Raw genomic sequence first — 16,352 nt, 5'->3', positions numbered from 1 at the left:
GCTACCCAAAACCTTAGCCTTCAGGCACGCCCCTCCCATATGCATTGGCGCCAGGGACCCTTCACCTCCAGGAGTCCCGATTAAAGTGAAAGGTGCAGACAGTGGGGCCATCTGGACCCAGGTCAACAGCCACCCACACCTACCTGATAACATTAGGATGTGTTCATCTCCCTGCTCTGCGCGGATGGCACCTCTGATCCAGTCTAAGTGGCCTGTGCAGTGATGCATACGCCCCAGTACTCACATGGGGTACGGTGTGTAACAAAGCGAGAGACAGAACCTGTACCCCACTGAAAGCCGTGGCTGTGCCCCCCCCCTGCCCTGTCAAACTTAAGTGGCTGGCGTTTTCACCTGACGTTGGTGGCCTCACTTTTGCCTCGTTATATAAAGAGGCTTGCTCCTCTGCAGACATTTCTTCGATTTGGACGATACATTTGAGCCATGTACTTTAAAGAGCACTCCCCTTACTGTAGTACTGTAGCACTCCCTGTAACACCCCTCTGGACACAGGCTCATGACGAGTGTTGTTAGTGTTGTCATTCTAGTTTATTCCATCATCACAGTCATTATGTTCTGGCCTCCAGCTGCACCATGATATGACAAGTGGGAACCCTGCTAAGGGGACAGTGACAACTGATATATTAGGTCAGATTGAGTTCCAATTAACAACGCCTTCCTGTACGACAAGGCAAGCTGACGCGGTGCGCGCTTATACACACATACATTCATACATTGGAATGCAATGTTGAATGGCAGTGCAGGCAAGCCCATTCCAGAAACAATGTTGAGTAGTTCTGTGAAACTCTGTGTCTGCATCTTGGAAAGTCAGTGTGCTTAAAATAGTCTCCGGATCTCAGCTAGTTATTAAAAAAACATAGAACTGGTGAGAATGGGACGGGGAGACGCTGATCAAGATACGTCTCATACCACATTTCCATGCCTTGATCTTCTGCCCCAAATCTACCCTGTGGCTGGAGGAAGAAGACACACACTGGCCCAAGGAAACATATAACTATGGTGATCAGACGGCAGTTCTCAATCTGGAATTCCACTGCCGTCTCGATACATCCATAAACAATGTTCACATTTATAGTATGCGGCTTACCCTGATGAATATCCATCTATCCTCACTAAGGATAGAAACATGTTGGGCTTTTAGGGAAGGCAGTGGACTGAATAATGGCGAACAGGTGTATCAAAAAGGGATGAGCACCAGTAATCTACATTTCATTCAATCCCAGGCATGGTAACGACTATCTTCATAAATGTGAAAAGATGTTAATACATCAACTAGAGAATGCCCCATGATGTGCAAGTGGCACTACATGTATACATTCACCACTGTAGTAAGAAGCACATGGCACACTCCCCTTTCACAAGCAGGCACACGCATTCTCAAGTAGCAAAAGGTTGCCCTGCCCTGCTGCTCAGTGTTGCATACGGGCTTCACCTGGGAAATGCGCACTGTTTACAAAACACAGATAATAAATGAAATAAAATCCAAGGAAATGCCCATTAAAACTTAAATACACTTTCCATTAATATAGACTTCTGCAGCTGCTAGTTTACAAAATGCAGACCAGTCACGTTCAATTGCCATAAAATACCATGGCCCCTTCACTGAAAATGTGACATCTGTTTCCTGAAGTGTATTTATTCGCCATTTCCAGACTACGCGTGCTAACACTATCAGAGGCTGCATCCTTTTGACCTTCGAACCATGTACCATTACTGTCCATCCTACTAGGCAAGACCCTTCCATTTAGGTGTGAATAGTTGAGTTCCTAGGAAATTAACAAAATACCAGAAATAAGATTTTTTACCTTCGAACCATATAACATTGCTGGCCATCCCACTAGGCAAGACCCTTCCATTTAAGAGTGAAAAGTTGAGTTCCTAGGAAATTAACAAAATAACAATAATAAGAAGAAAGAATTGGCAAGTCCTCGATGTTTTAGTTGAATCCCGAGTCTGTTTCTTCTTGGATTCTGGCTCTTGCTGTGTTTCCTGGGCTTTCTTAGTTTTCCCTGGTAAGTCTTCCCCGCTCCCGGATCACAGATGCACTGAAGAGAGGGAGGGCGAGCATCTCCCACGACGCTCCCCGCCAGACTGCTCCATGTGGTCGAATTTCAGAACAAAAGAACGCAAAGCATCCATTGGTGCCCAGCTTCCATCTGCCAGCCAATTATATCCCACGATGACGAAGTGAAGAGACATCAAAGCCTTGAGAATTTGATAGACGGATCCCTAGACAATATTTGACCAAATATAGACGGCCGCCCTGCTGAGTTGGCAGGTCTCAGCTTATAAAAGAGCAGCCTTTGGGATGGCCTTTATTCCGCCTCCAGCCCGGCTTCCAGAGGTAAGGACCACTTGTGTGTGTGTGTGTGTGCTCCTTGTATCTCACCAGTCTGGTGTGTAAGGAGTGGGTTCTACAGGCAGTGCCTCCCTGGTACTTTTAAGCTAAATATAATTTGTAGCAAATCTGCATGTAACTATTGAACTGAACTCATACGAGTGTGGGACCATTGTGCATCTGCGCCTTTCCCATGGGGGGCATGCCTGAAATAATGTCGCTGAAACCCAACTCCCAAACACTATGTGCCCAGTCCGTGCCCAGGAGCCGGGAACTCAGCAATGCTAAGTGATGAATGCTTTAGATGTTGCTGCTAAACCTCCCTTGGCATGACTCAGTTAAATAAGGAGTCACAACAATGCTTGAGACTAATTATAAAACACCCTGGACTACACCTGTTCTCTCTCTGCTTCAGTTTTCAGGGTGCCTCGAGGCCCTACGGTTTTTCCATCGGGGGAGTAAGTGAAGGTAAGTGCCTTTACGGAACGCTGCTTATTTTACACAAGTACACAAACCTTTGATGCACCGACAATGTATAGAAGTGTGGGCCTCTTTCGAGTTGGGTGGTCATTCTAGTTCAGGTACCCTCAAACTCAGTTACCAATGCTGCCACCCATTCCTGTAGAATTCATGTCAGGTTACAGGTGGCAGTATTGGGGAGTTATCTCTGAACCCTCATTCATGGAGTCCATAGGAATCTAGGAGGGCATTGGTGGCAATACTCTGGGTGGTAATTCCACCCACAGTAACTCCTCCAGTTTATGCTATTAAAGTGAGGGAGTTTACTCCAGAAAATTGCTGGAGGAAATTCCCCCTCTGGAAGGGCACATTTGTAATTTGATGGTGCAATACAAATGGTGGTAATTCCATTCCACCCAAAAAGCTGGTAAGGGAAGTAATATCATTTTTTTACCGTACAGTCAGACTCAGATTCTACCTCTACGTGGAGGAGGGAAGAACATTCAATTGAGGGCCACATATTTCTTTGTTAACATGAAGCAAACTTACAGCTAAAGATAGAAATGATGCCAGCAGAAGTGTTTATGTGTCCTACCTCAACGGGCGCTGACTCCTACTGAGCTGTGCTGACTTCTCCTTGAGCTAACATGCTATTTCTATCTCTGCGTCTGTGCAGAGTTCTTTTTTTGCTGTAATTCCGTTCTTGCAATTCCCTTATCGGTATACCACGTATACCACTATAACAGGCCCAGTGAATGTTGAACGCCATCAACATGCTCGTGTTTTGAATGGCAGGATTGTAACTCTGTATTGTGACTATGGCCGAATTCGTTTTGTTGGTCAAACTTCTTTTAGATACAAAACTATCCCTGAGCGATGCGAGGCCTACAACAAAATGATGTGTTGAGGGATGCATGACCTCTAGCCCTTGCAAGAACCTTCTGTCTGGGCTTTGACCAGCAAGAGGAACTCATGCCCACCTAGTCATTCATGTCTGATGCCTGGTCAACCCCGAGTACCCGCCTTACACTGTCTGGTGCTCTTTGCTCAACTTGCCTCCCAGCTGCTTTCCACATAGAGTACCATGGGCCAATACTACTCAGCGACTTGGAACTTTCAACCAAGTTTGGAAATGAAAGTATGCTATGTTACCTTATATTTGCACAGCGCCTCCTGCCATATTTAATGGTGTCCAAGTCCTGCATTGAATGGCATCATTTCAGAAAGGGATGGCAAGCAGGTGGCAAACTTGCTGCTCGCCCTGTCTGACTCTAATCCCTACATATCGCGGAAACGTACCCCTGGTTATCGCAAGTTTGTCCCTCTTGGTTCCTCTTGGAACCTGAACCCACCTGATCTCCAATCTAAAACCCTGGTCAACAAAGCTCCTCACAGACAGTCAAAGTTCTTCTCTGCTTCAGAACTAAAAAAGATAAATCCGAAAGGTCCTAGTGGGTCCTCTAGGGATCACAATTCCATTCTAGCTTTCAGGAAGGAGAAACAATAACTTACCTGGCACAGTAAGTGCTTCCTTTCCTGCAGCCCCTATCACGGGTGTAGGTGCCTACCTACCCCATAAACTGGAAACATACCCTTGGTCTTCCTTACTTGTGTCGAGTGCTGATGCCAGGTGCTCCACCTAAAGTGATCAAATATCATGACATCACTTACTGGCAGAAGATACTGAATGCAAGGACCACCTTGCACTGCCACTACATTCGTGTCTCTGTAGGTTTTTTTTTGGTTTTAATTCAAACTCTGACCCTGGCTCCGGGCTCCGTCTATTTGGGGTTAGTGTTGTGGCAACCTGATTGCAACCATATGCATATACTTTCACCCACTCATATCTCTCTCTCTCTCTCTCTCTATCTCTCTTTCTCTCTCTCTCTCTTTCTCTCTCTCTCTCTTTCTCTTCCCTTCTCTTCCTTCTCTCACTCATACTTGACTCTCTCTTTCTTCCTCTTCCTGTTTCTTGCTCTGACTCTGTATGCCTTTCAATCTCCCTCCCGTTTCTCTTCCTCTTGGTTTATTTGCCCTGCTTTCTCTTTCTTCACCTTGCATCTCTGATCTCACTCTTCCTCTTTCTGTGTTTCAGCTCTGTCTCTCCCATTCTCTGTGCCTGAATATCATTTTCTTCAGTTTCTCTTCCTCTGTGCTTGACTTGCTCGCCCTCGCTTCTATCTCCAATTGCATCCCCAATATTTTCTCTCTCCCCATCTCTAGCTCTCTCTGGCTTATCATTTCCCTTTTATCTCTTTCATTCATTCGTTTCTTTCTCTCCTTCTCGTACTCTCTCTCTTTCCCTTGACCCCTCCGTCTCTCTTTCTCTCCCCGACCCTCTCTCTCTCTATTTCTCTCTCTCTCTCTTTCCCGCTCCCTCTCTCTTTCCCTCTCTCTCTTTATCTCCCCACCCTCTCTATCTCTCTGTTTCTCTTTCTCCTTCTCTGTGCCTTGCCCTCTCCCTTGCTCTTTCCCTCTCTCTCTTTCATTCCGCCGCTGCCCCCTCTCTCTCATTCCCTCGCCCTCTTCCTCTCTCTTTCCCTCTCTCTCCCAACCTCTCTATCTCTTTTTCTCTCTCTCTTTCCCTTGTCCCTCCCTCTCTCTCTTTCCCTCTCTCTTTATCTATCCAACACTCTCTATCCCTCTCGTCTCTCTCTCTCTCTTTCCCTTGCCCCCTCCTCCACCCTCTCCCTCTATCGCTTTCCTTTGTACCTCCCTCTCTCTTTCCCTCTCTGTTTCTCTCCCCCACCCCCTCTCTCTCACACTTTCCCCTGCCCTCTCCCTCCCTCTTACCCTCTCTATCTCTCTCTGTTTCTCTATCTCTCTTTCCCTTGTCCCTCCCTCTCTCTCTTTCCCTCACTCTTTCCCTCCCCCACCCACTCTCTCTCTCTTTCCCTTGCCCCTCTCTCTCTTCCCCCTCTCTATTTCTCTCCCCAACCCAAACTCTCTCATTTCCCTTGTACCTCTCTCCCACTCTCTTTCCCTCTCTTTCTCCCCCACACTCTCTATCTCTCTCGTTCTCTCTCTCTCTCTCTCTCTCTCTCTCTCTCTATCTCTTTCCTTTTCCCCCTCTCTCTCTTCCATCTCTCCCTTTCTCTCCCCAACCCTCTCTATTTCTCTCTTTTTCTCCTTCTTTCCCTTGTCCCCTCTCTCTCTCTCCCTCTCTCTTTCTCTCCCCCACCCTTTGTACCTCTCTCTATTTCTCTCTCTCTCTCTCTTTTTTCATTGCCCCTCCCTCTCTCTTTCCCTCTCCCTCTTTCTCTCCCCCACCCTCCCTCTCTCTCACTTTCCCTTGCCCACCTCTCTCTTTCGCACCATCTGTATTTCTCTCTGTCTCTCCCTCTCTCTCTCTTTCTCTCTCTTTGTTCCTCTCCCTTTCTCTCCCCCACCCTCTCTATCTCTCTCTAATTCACTCTCTCTTTCCCTTGTCCTTCCCTCCTCTCTTTCCCTCTCTCTTTCTCTCCCCACACTCTCTATCTCTCTCATTCTCTCTCGTTCCCTTGCCCCCTCTCTCTCTTTCTCTCTCTCTTTCCTTTGTACCCCGCTCACCCCCTCTTTCCCTCTCTTTTCTCTCCCCCACCCTGTCTATCTCTTTCTCTCTCTCACTTACCCCTGTCCTCAACCTTCCTGCCTCTTTCCATCTCTCACTTTCTCTCCCCACTCTATCTCTTTCTCTCTCTCATTCTCTCTCTCTTTTCCTTGCCCCTCTCTATCTTCCCTCTCTCTCTTTCTCTCCCCACCCCCTCTCTCACTCTCTCTCTTTCCCTTGTACATCTCTCTCTCTCTCTTTCTCTCCCGCGCCCCCTCTATCTCTCTCTTTCTCTCTCTCACTTTCTCTTGCCCCCTCTCTCACTCTATTTCATCTCTCTCTTTCTCTCCCCAACCCTCTCTAACTCTCTCTGTTTCTAACTCTTTCCCTTGTCCCTCCCTCTCTCTCTTTCCCTCTCTCTCCCCACACTCTCTATCTCTCTCTTTCTCTCCCTCTCTTTCTTTGTCATTCTCTCTCTTCCCTCTCTCTCTTTCTCTCTCTTCCCTCTCTCTCTTTCCCTTGTACCTCTCTCCCTCTCTCTTTCCCTCTCTATTTCTTCTCCCCACCCTCTCTATCTCTCTCTCTTTCTCTCTCTCACTTCCTCCCTCACTGATATGGACAGTTGATTTTTTACTTTTTTATACCTAGCTTTACTTTTTATAGGACTCCCTTTTGCCATTTTGATGTTCTTCTGATATGGTTTGGTAAAAATTAAAACATCCCATAATATCCCCAATGAATATGGCAGACTTCAAAAGGCAGACGATGGTTGTCGGCAATATTCTAATGTGAGAAATACAGCGGAGGTTCTCTGGGTGTTCAGAACAGATGTTATAAGAGTCCAGTACAGGACACGTAGGCGAGCAGTGCAAACAGAACAAGAGCTCTGGGTGTAGAATACACGGGTGCTGGGTGTATAGAGCACGCTCTCTGAGTGTACACCACACGGGATGTACACAATAAGCACGGTACAATGGCTCTCAGTGTACAGAAGGAGCAGCCTGAGTGCACCCTACTATGGGTTTGAGTGTCCAGAAGAAGCACTGTGAATGCGCCATGCAAGGGCTGGCTCGACTCTAACCGCTTCTGTGCAGGCAGATAGCTGCAATGTGAACCCAGGCCAGGTGTTTGATGCAAGCACCTTGGAGGCCCTGGTGAGGACTCTTGCAATATGTCAGGCAAATGGAACCCATGTATTTAATGGCACACGTGAGATCTAGACATTCCCACAACGTGAATATTTAGCAGAATATTACCCTGGAATGCAACCTAGAGAGCAAGTGAGAAGTCATAGTCCACCAGTAATGGACGGGCCACTGAGTGAGGAGCTTCAGCCAAGCACGGGCCGATAGCCATCATCCCTCCATTCAGAGACTGGTGGATTGTTGACGAGGGTTCTTTTGAGCCAACTGAAGCTCATTGAGTTTCATATCACTACCAGTTGAGATGCAAGAGGGGGAAGTGTTCCCTTTCTGTGCACACCCTTGACGTGGTCTCCATGCTATCATCATAGATATATCAGAGGTCGCCTGAACATTTTACAGTGTCCCTTTGTAGAGGCGGGTAGAAATCACATAACAATGCTATGCAGTGAAGCTCTCGCTGAGCAAGGCATCCAGAGTCTTCCATTATCGAAGATATCAGAATGATCAGTATTGGTGGGGACAAGTAGGGTCACACTTCTGACACCATTACTGACGGTCCACAAATTAGGGGATTGTGACCGTTCCTATCCAGGATTTGGCCTGTTTCAATATTCCAGGAGGACAGAGACCAAGTTATTTAGAAGCTGACTTTGGTCCATGGTCACTGACTGTGTTGTTTAAAAGTTAGGAAAGGGCAGTTTAGCAGTTGGGCACTGTTTGCTAGAGGGTGCTTTGATCCCAATTTTCTGGCAACACATATTGTGTACTTGCTAATGTTATAACTTATGATATTCATGGTGGCATTTCCTACATCACTTAATATGATGGCACCGGTGTTATGATTATGTGGCACCTCTAAACCTTCAGCTTTTGTGCGATAATGATCTTTTCGCTGTTTATATACGAATGTAAAATCATTGCTCAGAACCACATTCAAATTGTATCTCCTTGATGCTGCAGGAACTCTCCAGCCATGAGTTCAGACGCTGAAATGGCCGTCTTTGGCGTGGCGGCTCAGTTCCTCCGAAAGACTGAGAAGGAAAGAATTGAGGACCAGAATCGGCCCTTTGATGCTAAAACCTCCTGCTTTGTCTGTGAGCCAAAGGAGTTATTCGTAAAGGGTGTAATCCAGAGTAAAGAGGGTGGCAAAGTCACAGTAAAAACTGAGGGCGGTCAAGTAAGTAGAAATTGATTTAACTTAGTCAATATCCTTTAACAAGGCTCAACTTCAATCCAATATTAATACATCCTATACCTCAATTCCTTCAAAGACTCTCACTGTCAAGGATGACCAAGTCTTCCCGATGAATCCCCCCAAGTATGATAAAATTGAGGACATGGCTATGATGACCCACCTGAATGAACCAACTGTGCTGTATAACCTCAAAGAGCGCTATGCAGCCTGGATGATCTATGTGAGTACACTGAGAAGAATGCAACTCTTCGTGGCATTAGTGATAATGTGATAGTTTTCATTTTCTATACACATACTCTGGCCAGTGGAACAATCAACTGGCTCTCTTCTTATATGTCCAGAGAAAAAAATGTAAACTGTCTTATTTTATTGCTTAATAAAGGAAATCGAGATTAAATCCTTTCTGTATTGTTTGGGAGATTGCTCAATAGCATGCAGTGACTACATGGGTAACGTGAGTTAGTAAGTTACTATCTGGCAAGAGCAGCAGTTGTAGAACTTACTTTTGGGCCCTTAACACCACTCTATCCACAATTCAGAGCCTACTGATAGTTCTACAAAAACCTTCTGTAACATGATCGTGAATTGGTTTACGAGACTGGTTCTGCTGCAGAATATTTTGTAGGACATTTTACACGAGAGTGTGCATAGTTGGGACATTAAGGGCACTTGGTTACACTTCTTCCACACTGCCAACTGGGATGGTCCCAGAATCTTTTGTAGTTTGAAATGTGGGCTCTTGACTAACATGGGCTTAGTGGAGGACAATCCTAGCAATGTGGCTACTAGAAGTGTCGACGTAGCCTAGGAGAACCTAATATGATCCCCGATACATGGACCACTGTGCTTGCGTTCTGCTTTGTAGCACTCTAACCAGTATTCTAAGCACTCCCTGTTCTCAGATGCATTCTGGGCCGCAAGGAATTAGCATTGCTTCTCAATCTTATATGGTACATGCCATGTTCTCTCCCGTGTTTTCAGTTATGACACCAAAACTCTGCTTATAACCTATATTATGAAGTAGTAGCATTTTCTACAGGTTCGTTGCCCAGGTGGACGATGCTAAGCATTTTCTTGTGTTTCCCAGACATATTCAGGTCTCTTCTGTGCAACTGTCAACCCCTACAAGTGGCTGCCAGTCTACAACCCCGAAGTGGTGAGCGGCTACCGGGGAAAGAAGCGCCAGGAGGCCCCGCCACACATCTTCTCCATCTCTGATAACGCCTATCAGTTCATGCTGACTGGTGAGTGAGTCACGCGATGGACATTGCCTTGGGCAAAACGACCTCAAACAACGTAGGAGAGTCACACAGATTTCTCAAATCATCGAATGGGCGGAGGGGCTATCAATATATTTATTTCTAACATTTAAGATTTAGGTATTGAAACTGGCCAAAAGAAAATGCAACACAGGAGACAACAGTTGATTTCGTATTGGAATTCCTTTTCAAGCTATGCACCAGACACCTTCTCTCCTCTTGCCAGGGTGTGGGGCTGTTTCGAGGGCACAGTGTGCAGCCACCTAGAGAATGCTTAGTGCACACTGGGAAATAGCGCTTTCAGGAGGAAAGAAAAACACGTGTATGCGGCTCTTATGGTCAGATTCCTGTCATGGGCTTCTGATTAAGCAGCCGGGCGCCCCTGTTTCCCTGGAGACTGGCACAGTGGCCCCATAGGCTGGGCCTGGGAGTGTCATATCTAGTTCTGTGGCTTGCCATCTGATGCCGGCTGCTCATACCCTCGCGAAGACAGAGATGTCCCACCGGTAGGTCACACAACCACCTATATACATCAAGTCCTGGAGGAAAGTTCAACATCAACCTAAAGTGAGTGTTAAGAGTTCACATTAATGGGAAATACAAACACAGTCAACACAGGACATATACACAAAAAGCCGGGCCAAACGCATGCCTAAAAGACCCCTTCCAACCTGTGTGCAGTGCAAAAAATGCGGCTTCCTTGCTTTCGATAAGACGGGTGCATGGTGCCCCCCCATATCCTGTTCTTGTCCAAGACACTTTACCACTATATGATCTTTGCTTCTCCAGACCTTTACTCAGGGATGCCTCTTGCCTGCATTGGCTAGCAGGATGCTAGACTGGTGAATCAGTCCTGCTAAATATGAGGTCCGGGGAGTCAAAGGTCGAGGGTGACAACATATAGGGGCTGAGTTCAGGTGTGGGATGGCCGAGGCATTCCATATACTGTACCCGAGTACGTATGATTAGCTGACGCGTGCGGGGCCCTGATTTTCAGTTTACTCGAACAGTCAATGAAACCTGGTGCTTGCAGTATGTTTTTTGCAACAGGGGAGCATTTCTGTATCATTGAGATTAGACTGAGTATGATTCAGGATCTTGCGACCTGCAATGCCCAGAGAAAGCTTCAGAGCATTTTGTTGGAAAAAAGGTTGATGGTGAAAAGCATTGATGGCAAACACATGAGAGGAGATACATGTCTCATAGTGTGTGTGGGGGGTCTACTGCAGGCATCCAAAAGGAATGAGAGAAGGCGAGGGGGATGCTGCTGTGCTGAGAAAGGAACTACACGCCATTGTGGGGGGTGTGATGAGTACAGGGGTTCTGGCATCACAGCAGTTCACTAAAGTCATGCGTATCCCTCAGGATCCTGCCCATCTCATGCATTCACATGTATGTCCCACACCTTGGCAGATTTCTGGGTGTAGGCTACCAATAAAGGTGGAGCTACCCCCTTGGTATACTCATGGCCCATATAATGTGCTCTTCATATTGTTGTGATGGATGGCACACACAATGCGGCTTCTTTCCCACAGACTTGTAATTTAATCAAGTGGCACAAATAGATTCTCTGTGCCTCCACTTTTTTATTGAGAAACATTTACTCTTGGGCTGCCATGCTTCCAGTTGACACCCAACATCATGCCATCATGTACCACCGGCATCACTGTACACATCACCATGGCAAGGGGGCATTTGAAATGTTTTCGGCAATTACAGACGCAAGCTCCCAGGTGTACTCACAACTGACTATGCCTCACTAGAGTGAGTGGGAGTTGAAGTCCCCAACATCTGGAGGGCCACACAATGAGTGACCCCTCTGAAACAAGTAGCAATGATTTGTGGTACCATCTATGAAGCTATCAAATCCGTCTTTTAAGTATTCAAAATGTCATCTGATAACTCTGATTCTCTTCTTCCCCAGATCGGGAAAACCAGTCCATCCTGATCACGTAAGTATGCGTCCAGGCCTTCCTTGTATTTGTAATGCTTCGCATTGTCCATCAGGATGCAACATGTGTGCGCTTCATTCCACAGCGGAGAATCCGGTGCTGGGAAGACTGTGAACACGAAGCGTGTCATCCAGTACTTTGCATCAATCGCTGCCTCTGGTGACAAGAAGAAGCAGGAGCCAGGAAAAATACAGGTATTGTAATAGCAAATTGTAGGTCTGTGATTCTTTTAAAATGTGGAGTTCTTGAGAATTCAGCATAGCCATATACTGGAAAGCTGTTCTTTTTTTCTTGCCGATGAACGGTTGCATGTGTTTGCTGCCCTCCAAATTCTTTAGTTAAGTAGTTGGAAATACAGCACCTAAAGGCAATTTAGTTGTTGGCCATTCACGGTACATGTTATGTTATGTTGAATTATACCACACACCTCTACCATTTGCATGGTCTCCACTGGTGCAATTGCAAAGTTTGCACGGGATTAGCACTAAAGCAAAGTTTGTTCTATTTCTAAAAACACTTGAAGATATTTAATAAACAGTGCACCATGACAAGTGCAATTTGACATGGTATAAGCACCAAGGCAAACATTTCCCCAGTGCAAAAAAGATACATTTTCGATGCATATTTGCACCAGGGCAAAGTTTGCCCTAGTGCTAATACCATTCAGTATTACCACTAGGGCAAACTTTGGCCTGGTGCAAAAATACGGTGAAAAAGTATCTTTTTTTCACTAGGGCAATTTTTTCCCTAATGCTTATGACATGCCGAAATGCACTTGTCATGGTGCAATGGTTTCCTCATATTTCCAAGTGCAAACCCTGCCCTAGTGCTAATACTGTGCAATCTTTGCACTTGCACCAGTGCAGCACTTCTGTAATCTGGCCCCAGGTGCTCTACATAAACAAAAAAACACACACATAAACATTGTATATGGATTTGTAGAAAAGGCAAGATATGCAGTATATGTGCATGGGTAACTTAAAGGATAAAGACATGCACAGGCTTAGCTTAAAGTGGGGCGAGCGTGGTAAGAGTACCCTAAGACTGGCATTTAAAGGGCAAAGTCACAGTGGGCCTCAAAACCCAATCATACACCGTCAACCATCAAGAGAAAGGATTTTCTGAATTTCGTTTTGATGATGATTGTGGATTGTGGAAGAATAACTGTGTTTTCACCATGGCACCTCTGCCACTCTAACTACTATGCTTCTTATAAAGTATAAATAGGCACAGAATCCTGGGACGCCCTGGACATATGTGCCCAATTTACACCCCTTTACTAAAACAAACAAATCAGCATGCGGCGGGTGGTAGAGACCCATGTGTTGGTGGTTGGTGGTTGCGGTCCGCTCTGTGCTATTTACGCGTCACACAAAGCGATTGATTCTATGTTTGTTGACTAAATAATCGATAAGAGAACTTGGGAAATGAACTTACTATGTTTATTTCGGCCCTAGGGCACCCTGGAAGATCAAATCATCTCAGCCAACCCGCTGCTGGAAGCCTTCGGCAACGCCAAGACCGTGAGGAACGACAACTCCTCGCGTTTTGTAAGTATTGATATTCCTCAGCTCTAAAGTAGACAGCAAGAATAAGTGATTTATAAATGCACCCCACACATAAAAGACTTCAAAGACAAAACATGTTTATAAACATGTTTAGAAATGGGCAAATCCCATTGAAAACGTGTTTGTAAATCAGCCGAAAGGCTGTTTAAAGTATTTGTTTAAGGAGAGGACATGCAGCATGGACCATGTCCAGCAGAGACTCTTGCACTCAGTAGCACTATTTGCATATCAAGAAGTTGTTCCATGTACAGGACACATTCTATTAAGGAGGGGACATGCAGCATGGACCATGTCCAACACAGACGTTGGCACTCAGTAGCACTATAGCATACCAAGAAGTTGTTCCATGTACAGGACAAATTCTATTAAGGAGGGGACATGCAGCATGGACCATGTCAACACAGACTCTGGCACTCAGTAGCACTATTTGCATACCAATAAGTTGTTCCATGTACAGGACATATTACAGGACATATTCTATGAAGAAGAGGACATGCACTCAGTTGCAGTATTTGCATAGAAAGATGTTTTTCCATGTACAAGACATATTTATATAATGAGGGGGCATGCAGCATGGACCACATCTGATGCAAAATATTCCACTTAGGAGCACTATTTTCATAGCAAACAGTTACTCCAGGAGCAGCACATATTTTTCAAGGAGAGGGCATCCTCTTAGTTGCACTGTTTTCCCACAGCAAAGTTGCTGCAAATAGACGAGAAATTGATTCAGTGGAAACCCCACATCCATAGGTTGATCTCGTGATGCATGTTGATTGGGGGCCTGATTCAGATGTGATAAAAAGTGTGTGGAAAACCGACATTCTCCCCTCCAGTTTCCAGCACCATCACTCTGAGGTGGGTGGAAATATTGGAGGGGATATGCTGTGCTTTCCTGCAGCAAACGCTGATAAAAATCGCATGTTGTAGGGGAAACATCTGCTCCAGTGATATTGCGAGCATTTGTTAATAGACTGTCAAGTTTTCTTAAACTTTCATTAAACTAGAAAAGTGGTGCTGCAGTCTAAGAAATGCATTGTTTATAAGGGGAAAATGTGTGCAGTGGAGTTTAATGGCACCTCAAAGGTACCATATCTGTACAACATTTTTTGTCATTCTAAGGAGAATCCCCTCTGTGTGGCTGCCCTGCATTCCTGACGGTTGCTAGGGCTGTTGTCAAGCCATCAGTCAGGCACCCGCAAAAGCCGAAGCTTTCATGTCCCTGCACCACTTTCTTTCATCATCAGAATATGGTGTTTGTAAGTAAAGTATTCCTCCATAATGGAAGAACACTTTCTTACATTTGCACGCACCTTAGAATCGGCCCCTTGGTGTATTGCTTTAAGTGTCTAATTGTGATCATCCGATTTTGCAAACGCTTTATTATACTTTTCTTTTACTCTACGAGATTTAGTGGAAAACTGTGATATTAGAAATGTGTATATTATTCAACATTCCAAAGTAAACGAATTCCTCCCAATTCAGGATCTCTGAGGGAACGTGACACAAATTGACATATGCCTATTTATAATTCCACAGGGTAAATTCATCAGGATTCATTTTGGGGCTACAGGAAAACTGGCCTCTGCTGATATTGAAACATGTAAGACCGAGCGAGTCACTTAATCACAAGAGCCGCTTATTTGCCAGTACCATGTTGTGCATTAAATAATTGATGCTATTTTTTGTGAACAGATCTTCTGGAAAAATCCAGAGTAACATTCCAGCTGTCAGCGGAAAGGAGTTACCACATCTTTTACCAGGTCATGTGCAACAAGAAGCCGGAGCTCATTGGTGTGTAGACACAATGACACAAAAAACCAAAATTGCTTGCATGATTATGACCATTCTGTATAATTTACAACACATGCACATTTCAAATTTAAACTTGACTATAACAATTTCCCCACAGATATGCTCCTCATTACAACCAATCCCTATGATTTTGGATTTGTGAGTCAAGGCGAGATCACTGTGGCCAGCATTGACGACGCAGAGGAGTTAATGGCTACAGATGTAAGTACATTAAGTCCGACTCTTTTTCTCCGCGGGGTGTATGGGAGAGCTCTGGAAATAGTGCAGAGATGCTGCCCGTTTGCATCCACACCGTTTAGCCCATGCTACCCTATATTCTCTCTTTGTAAGGCATGGGCTGAAAGGCCCATGAGCTTCTGACTTGGGGCATTGCATTTCACCAGCCTCACTGCAATGCCTCAGATACATTAAAGATCCTTAATATTCCTGCATGACATTTGCTCAGATGCTCATGCCTGGAAAGCGAGTTCTTTGTATGAGTGCATGCAGTCCTTTACCACCATGCATGTCTCCCCTGCTCAGCCTTTTACCATCATGCAAATATCTCTTGTACAGCCCTTTGACATCATACATATATTTCTTGTACAGCGCTTTGCTATCATGCGTATATCTCTTGCTCAGACCTTTACCATCATGCATATGTCTCTTGTACAGCCCTTTACCAGAAATTACACTAAAATGATATATCTTTTAAAAGTTGTCCTTTCATAGTATACATTTCAAAATGAGACTAACAAAAATGATTTGAACTACACCTGAGAGCTTTGACACATTCACCACAATACATTTATATGTTTACTTGATAGAGATATTTTTTGTGACGGCAAATGATGATTGATAGGTTTAACCGATTGACATGAAAAACTTTGCTAAATTAGGAAGTAATGATACCAGTATTCTATTTCTGGAATTATTAATTAATTTCCCAGGAAAAAGGTCAAGTGAATAGTCACCACTGAACTGAGACACTATAGAACTTGATATTTAGGCATACAATATGACAGCCATGCTAGAAAATGTCTCTATTTGGTATATTAGGTGAAAAGAATAGATCTAGTTATGTATATTTTTATT

General features: G+C 45.0%; 1 protein-coding gene across 1 annotated transcript in view; it reads left to right on the top strand.

Annotated features, from left to right (window-relative positions):
• The first annotated feature begins 2,324 nt into the window (after window positions 1-2,324).
• The window catches only part of LOC138582824 (myosin-4-like), a 43,620-nt gene continuing 29,592 nt past the window's right edge, over window positions 2,325-16,352 (top strand). The window contains exons 1-11 of the mRNA XM_069654488.1: window positions 2,325-2,362; window positions 2,772-2,824; window positions 8,450-8,666; window positions 8,761-8,904; window positions 9,772-9,928; window positions 11,868-11,895; window positions 11,981-12,089; window positions 13,353-13,445; window positions 15,003-15,066; window positions 15,159-15,257; window positions 15,376-15,479. Of these exons, the coding sequence (XP_069510589.1) occupies window positions 8,463-8,666; window positions 8,761-8,904; window positions 9,772-9,928; window positions 11,868-11,895; window positions 11,981-12,089; window positions 13,353-13,445; window positions 15,003-15,066; window positions 15,159-15,257; window positions 15,376-15,479 (1,002 nt within the window). The 5' untranslated portion in view covers window positions 2,325-2,362; window positions 2,772-2,824; window positions 8,450-8,462. The remainder of the gene's footprint in view (window positions 2,363-2,771; window positions 2,825-8,449; window positions 8,667-8,760; window positions 8,905-9,771; window positions 9,929-11,867; window positions 11,896-11,980; window positions 12,090-13,352; window positions 13,446-15,002; window positions 15,067-15,158; window positions 15,258-15,375; window positions 15,480-16,352) is intronic.

This window comes from Ambystoma mexicanum, chromosome 3q (genome assembly GCF_040938575.1).
Source record: "Ambystoma mexicanum isolate Mex_15411 chromosome 3q, UKY_AmexF1_1, whole genome shotgun sequence".
Classification (NCBI taxonomy): domain Eukaryota; kingdom Metazoa; phylum Chordata; class Amphibia; order Caudata; family Ambystomatidae; genus Ambystoma; species Ambystoma mexicanum.
The sequence above is the reverse complement of the archived record's forward strand: the minus strand, read 5'-3'. Positions and strand labels throughout refer to the sequence as shown.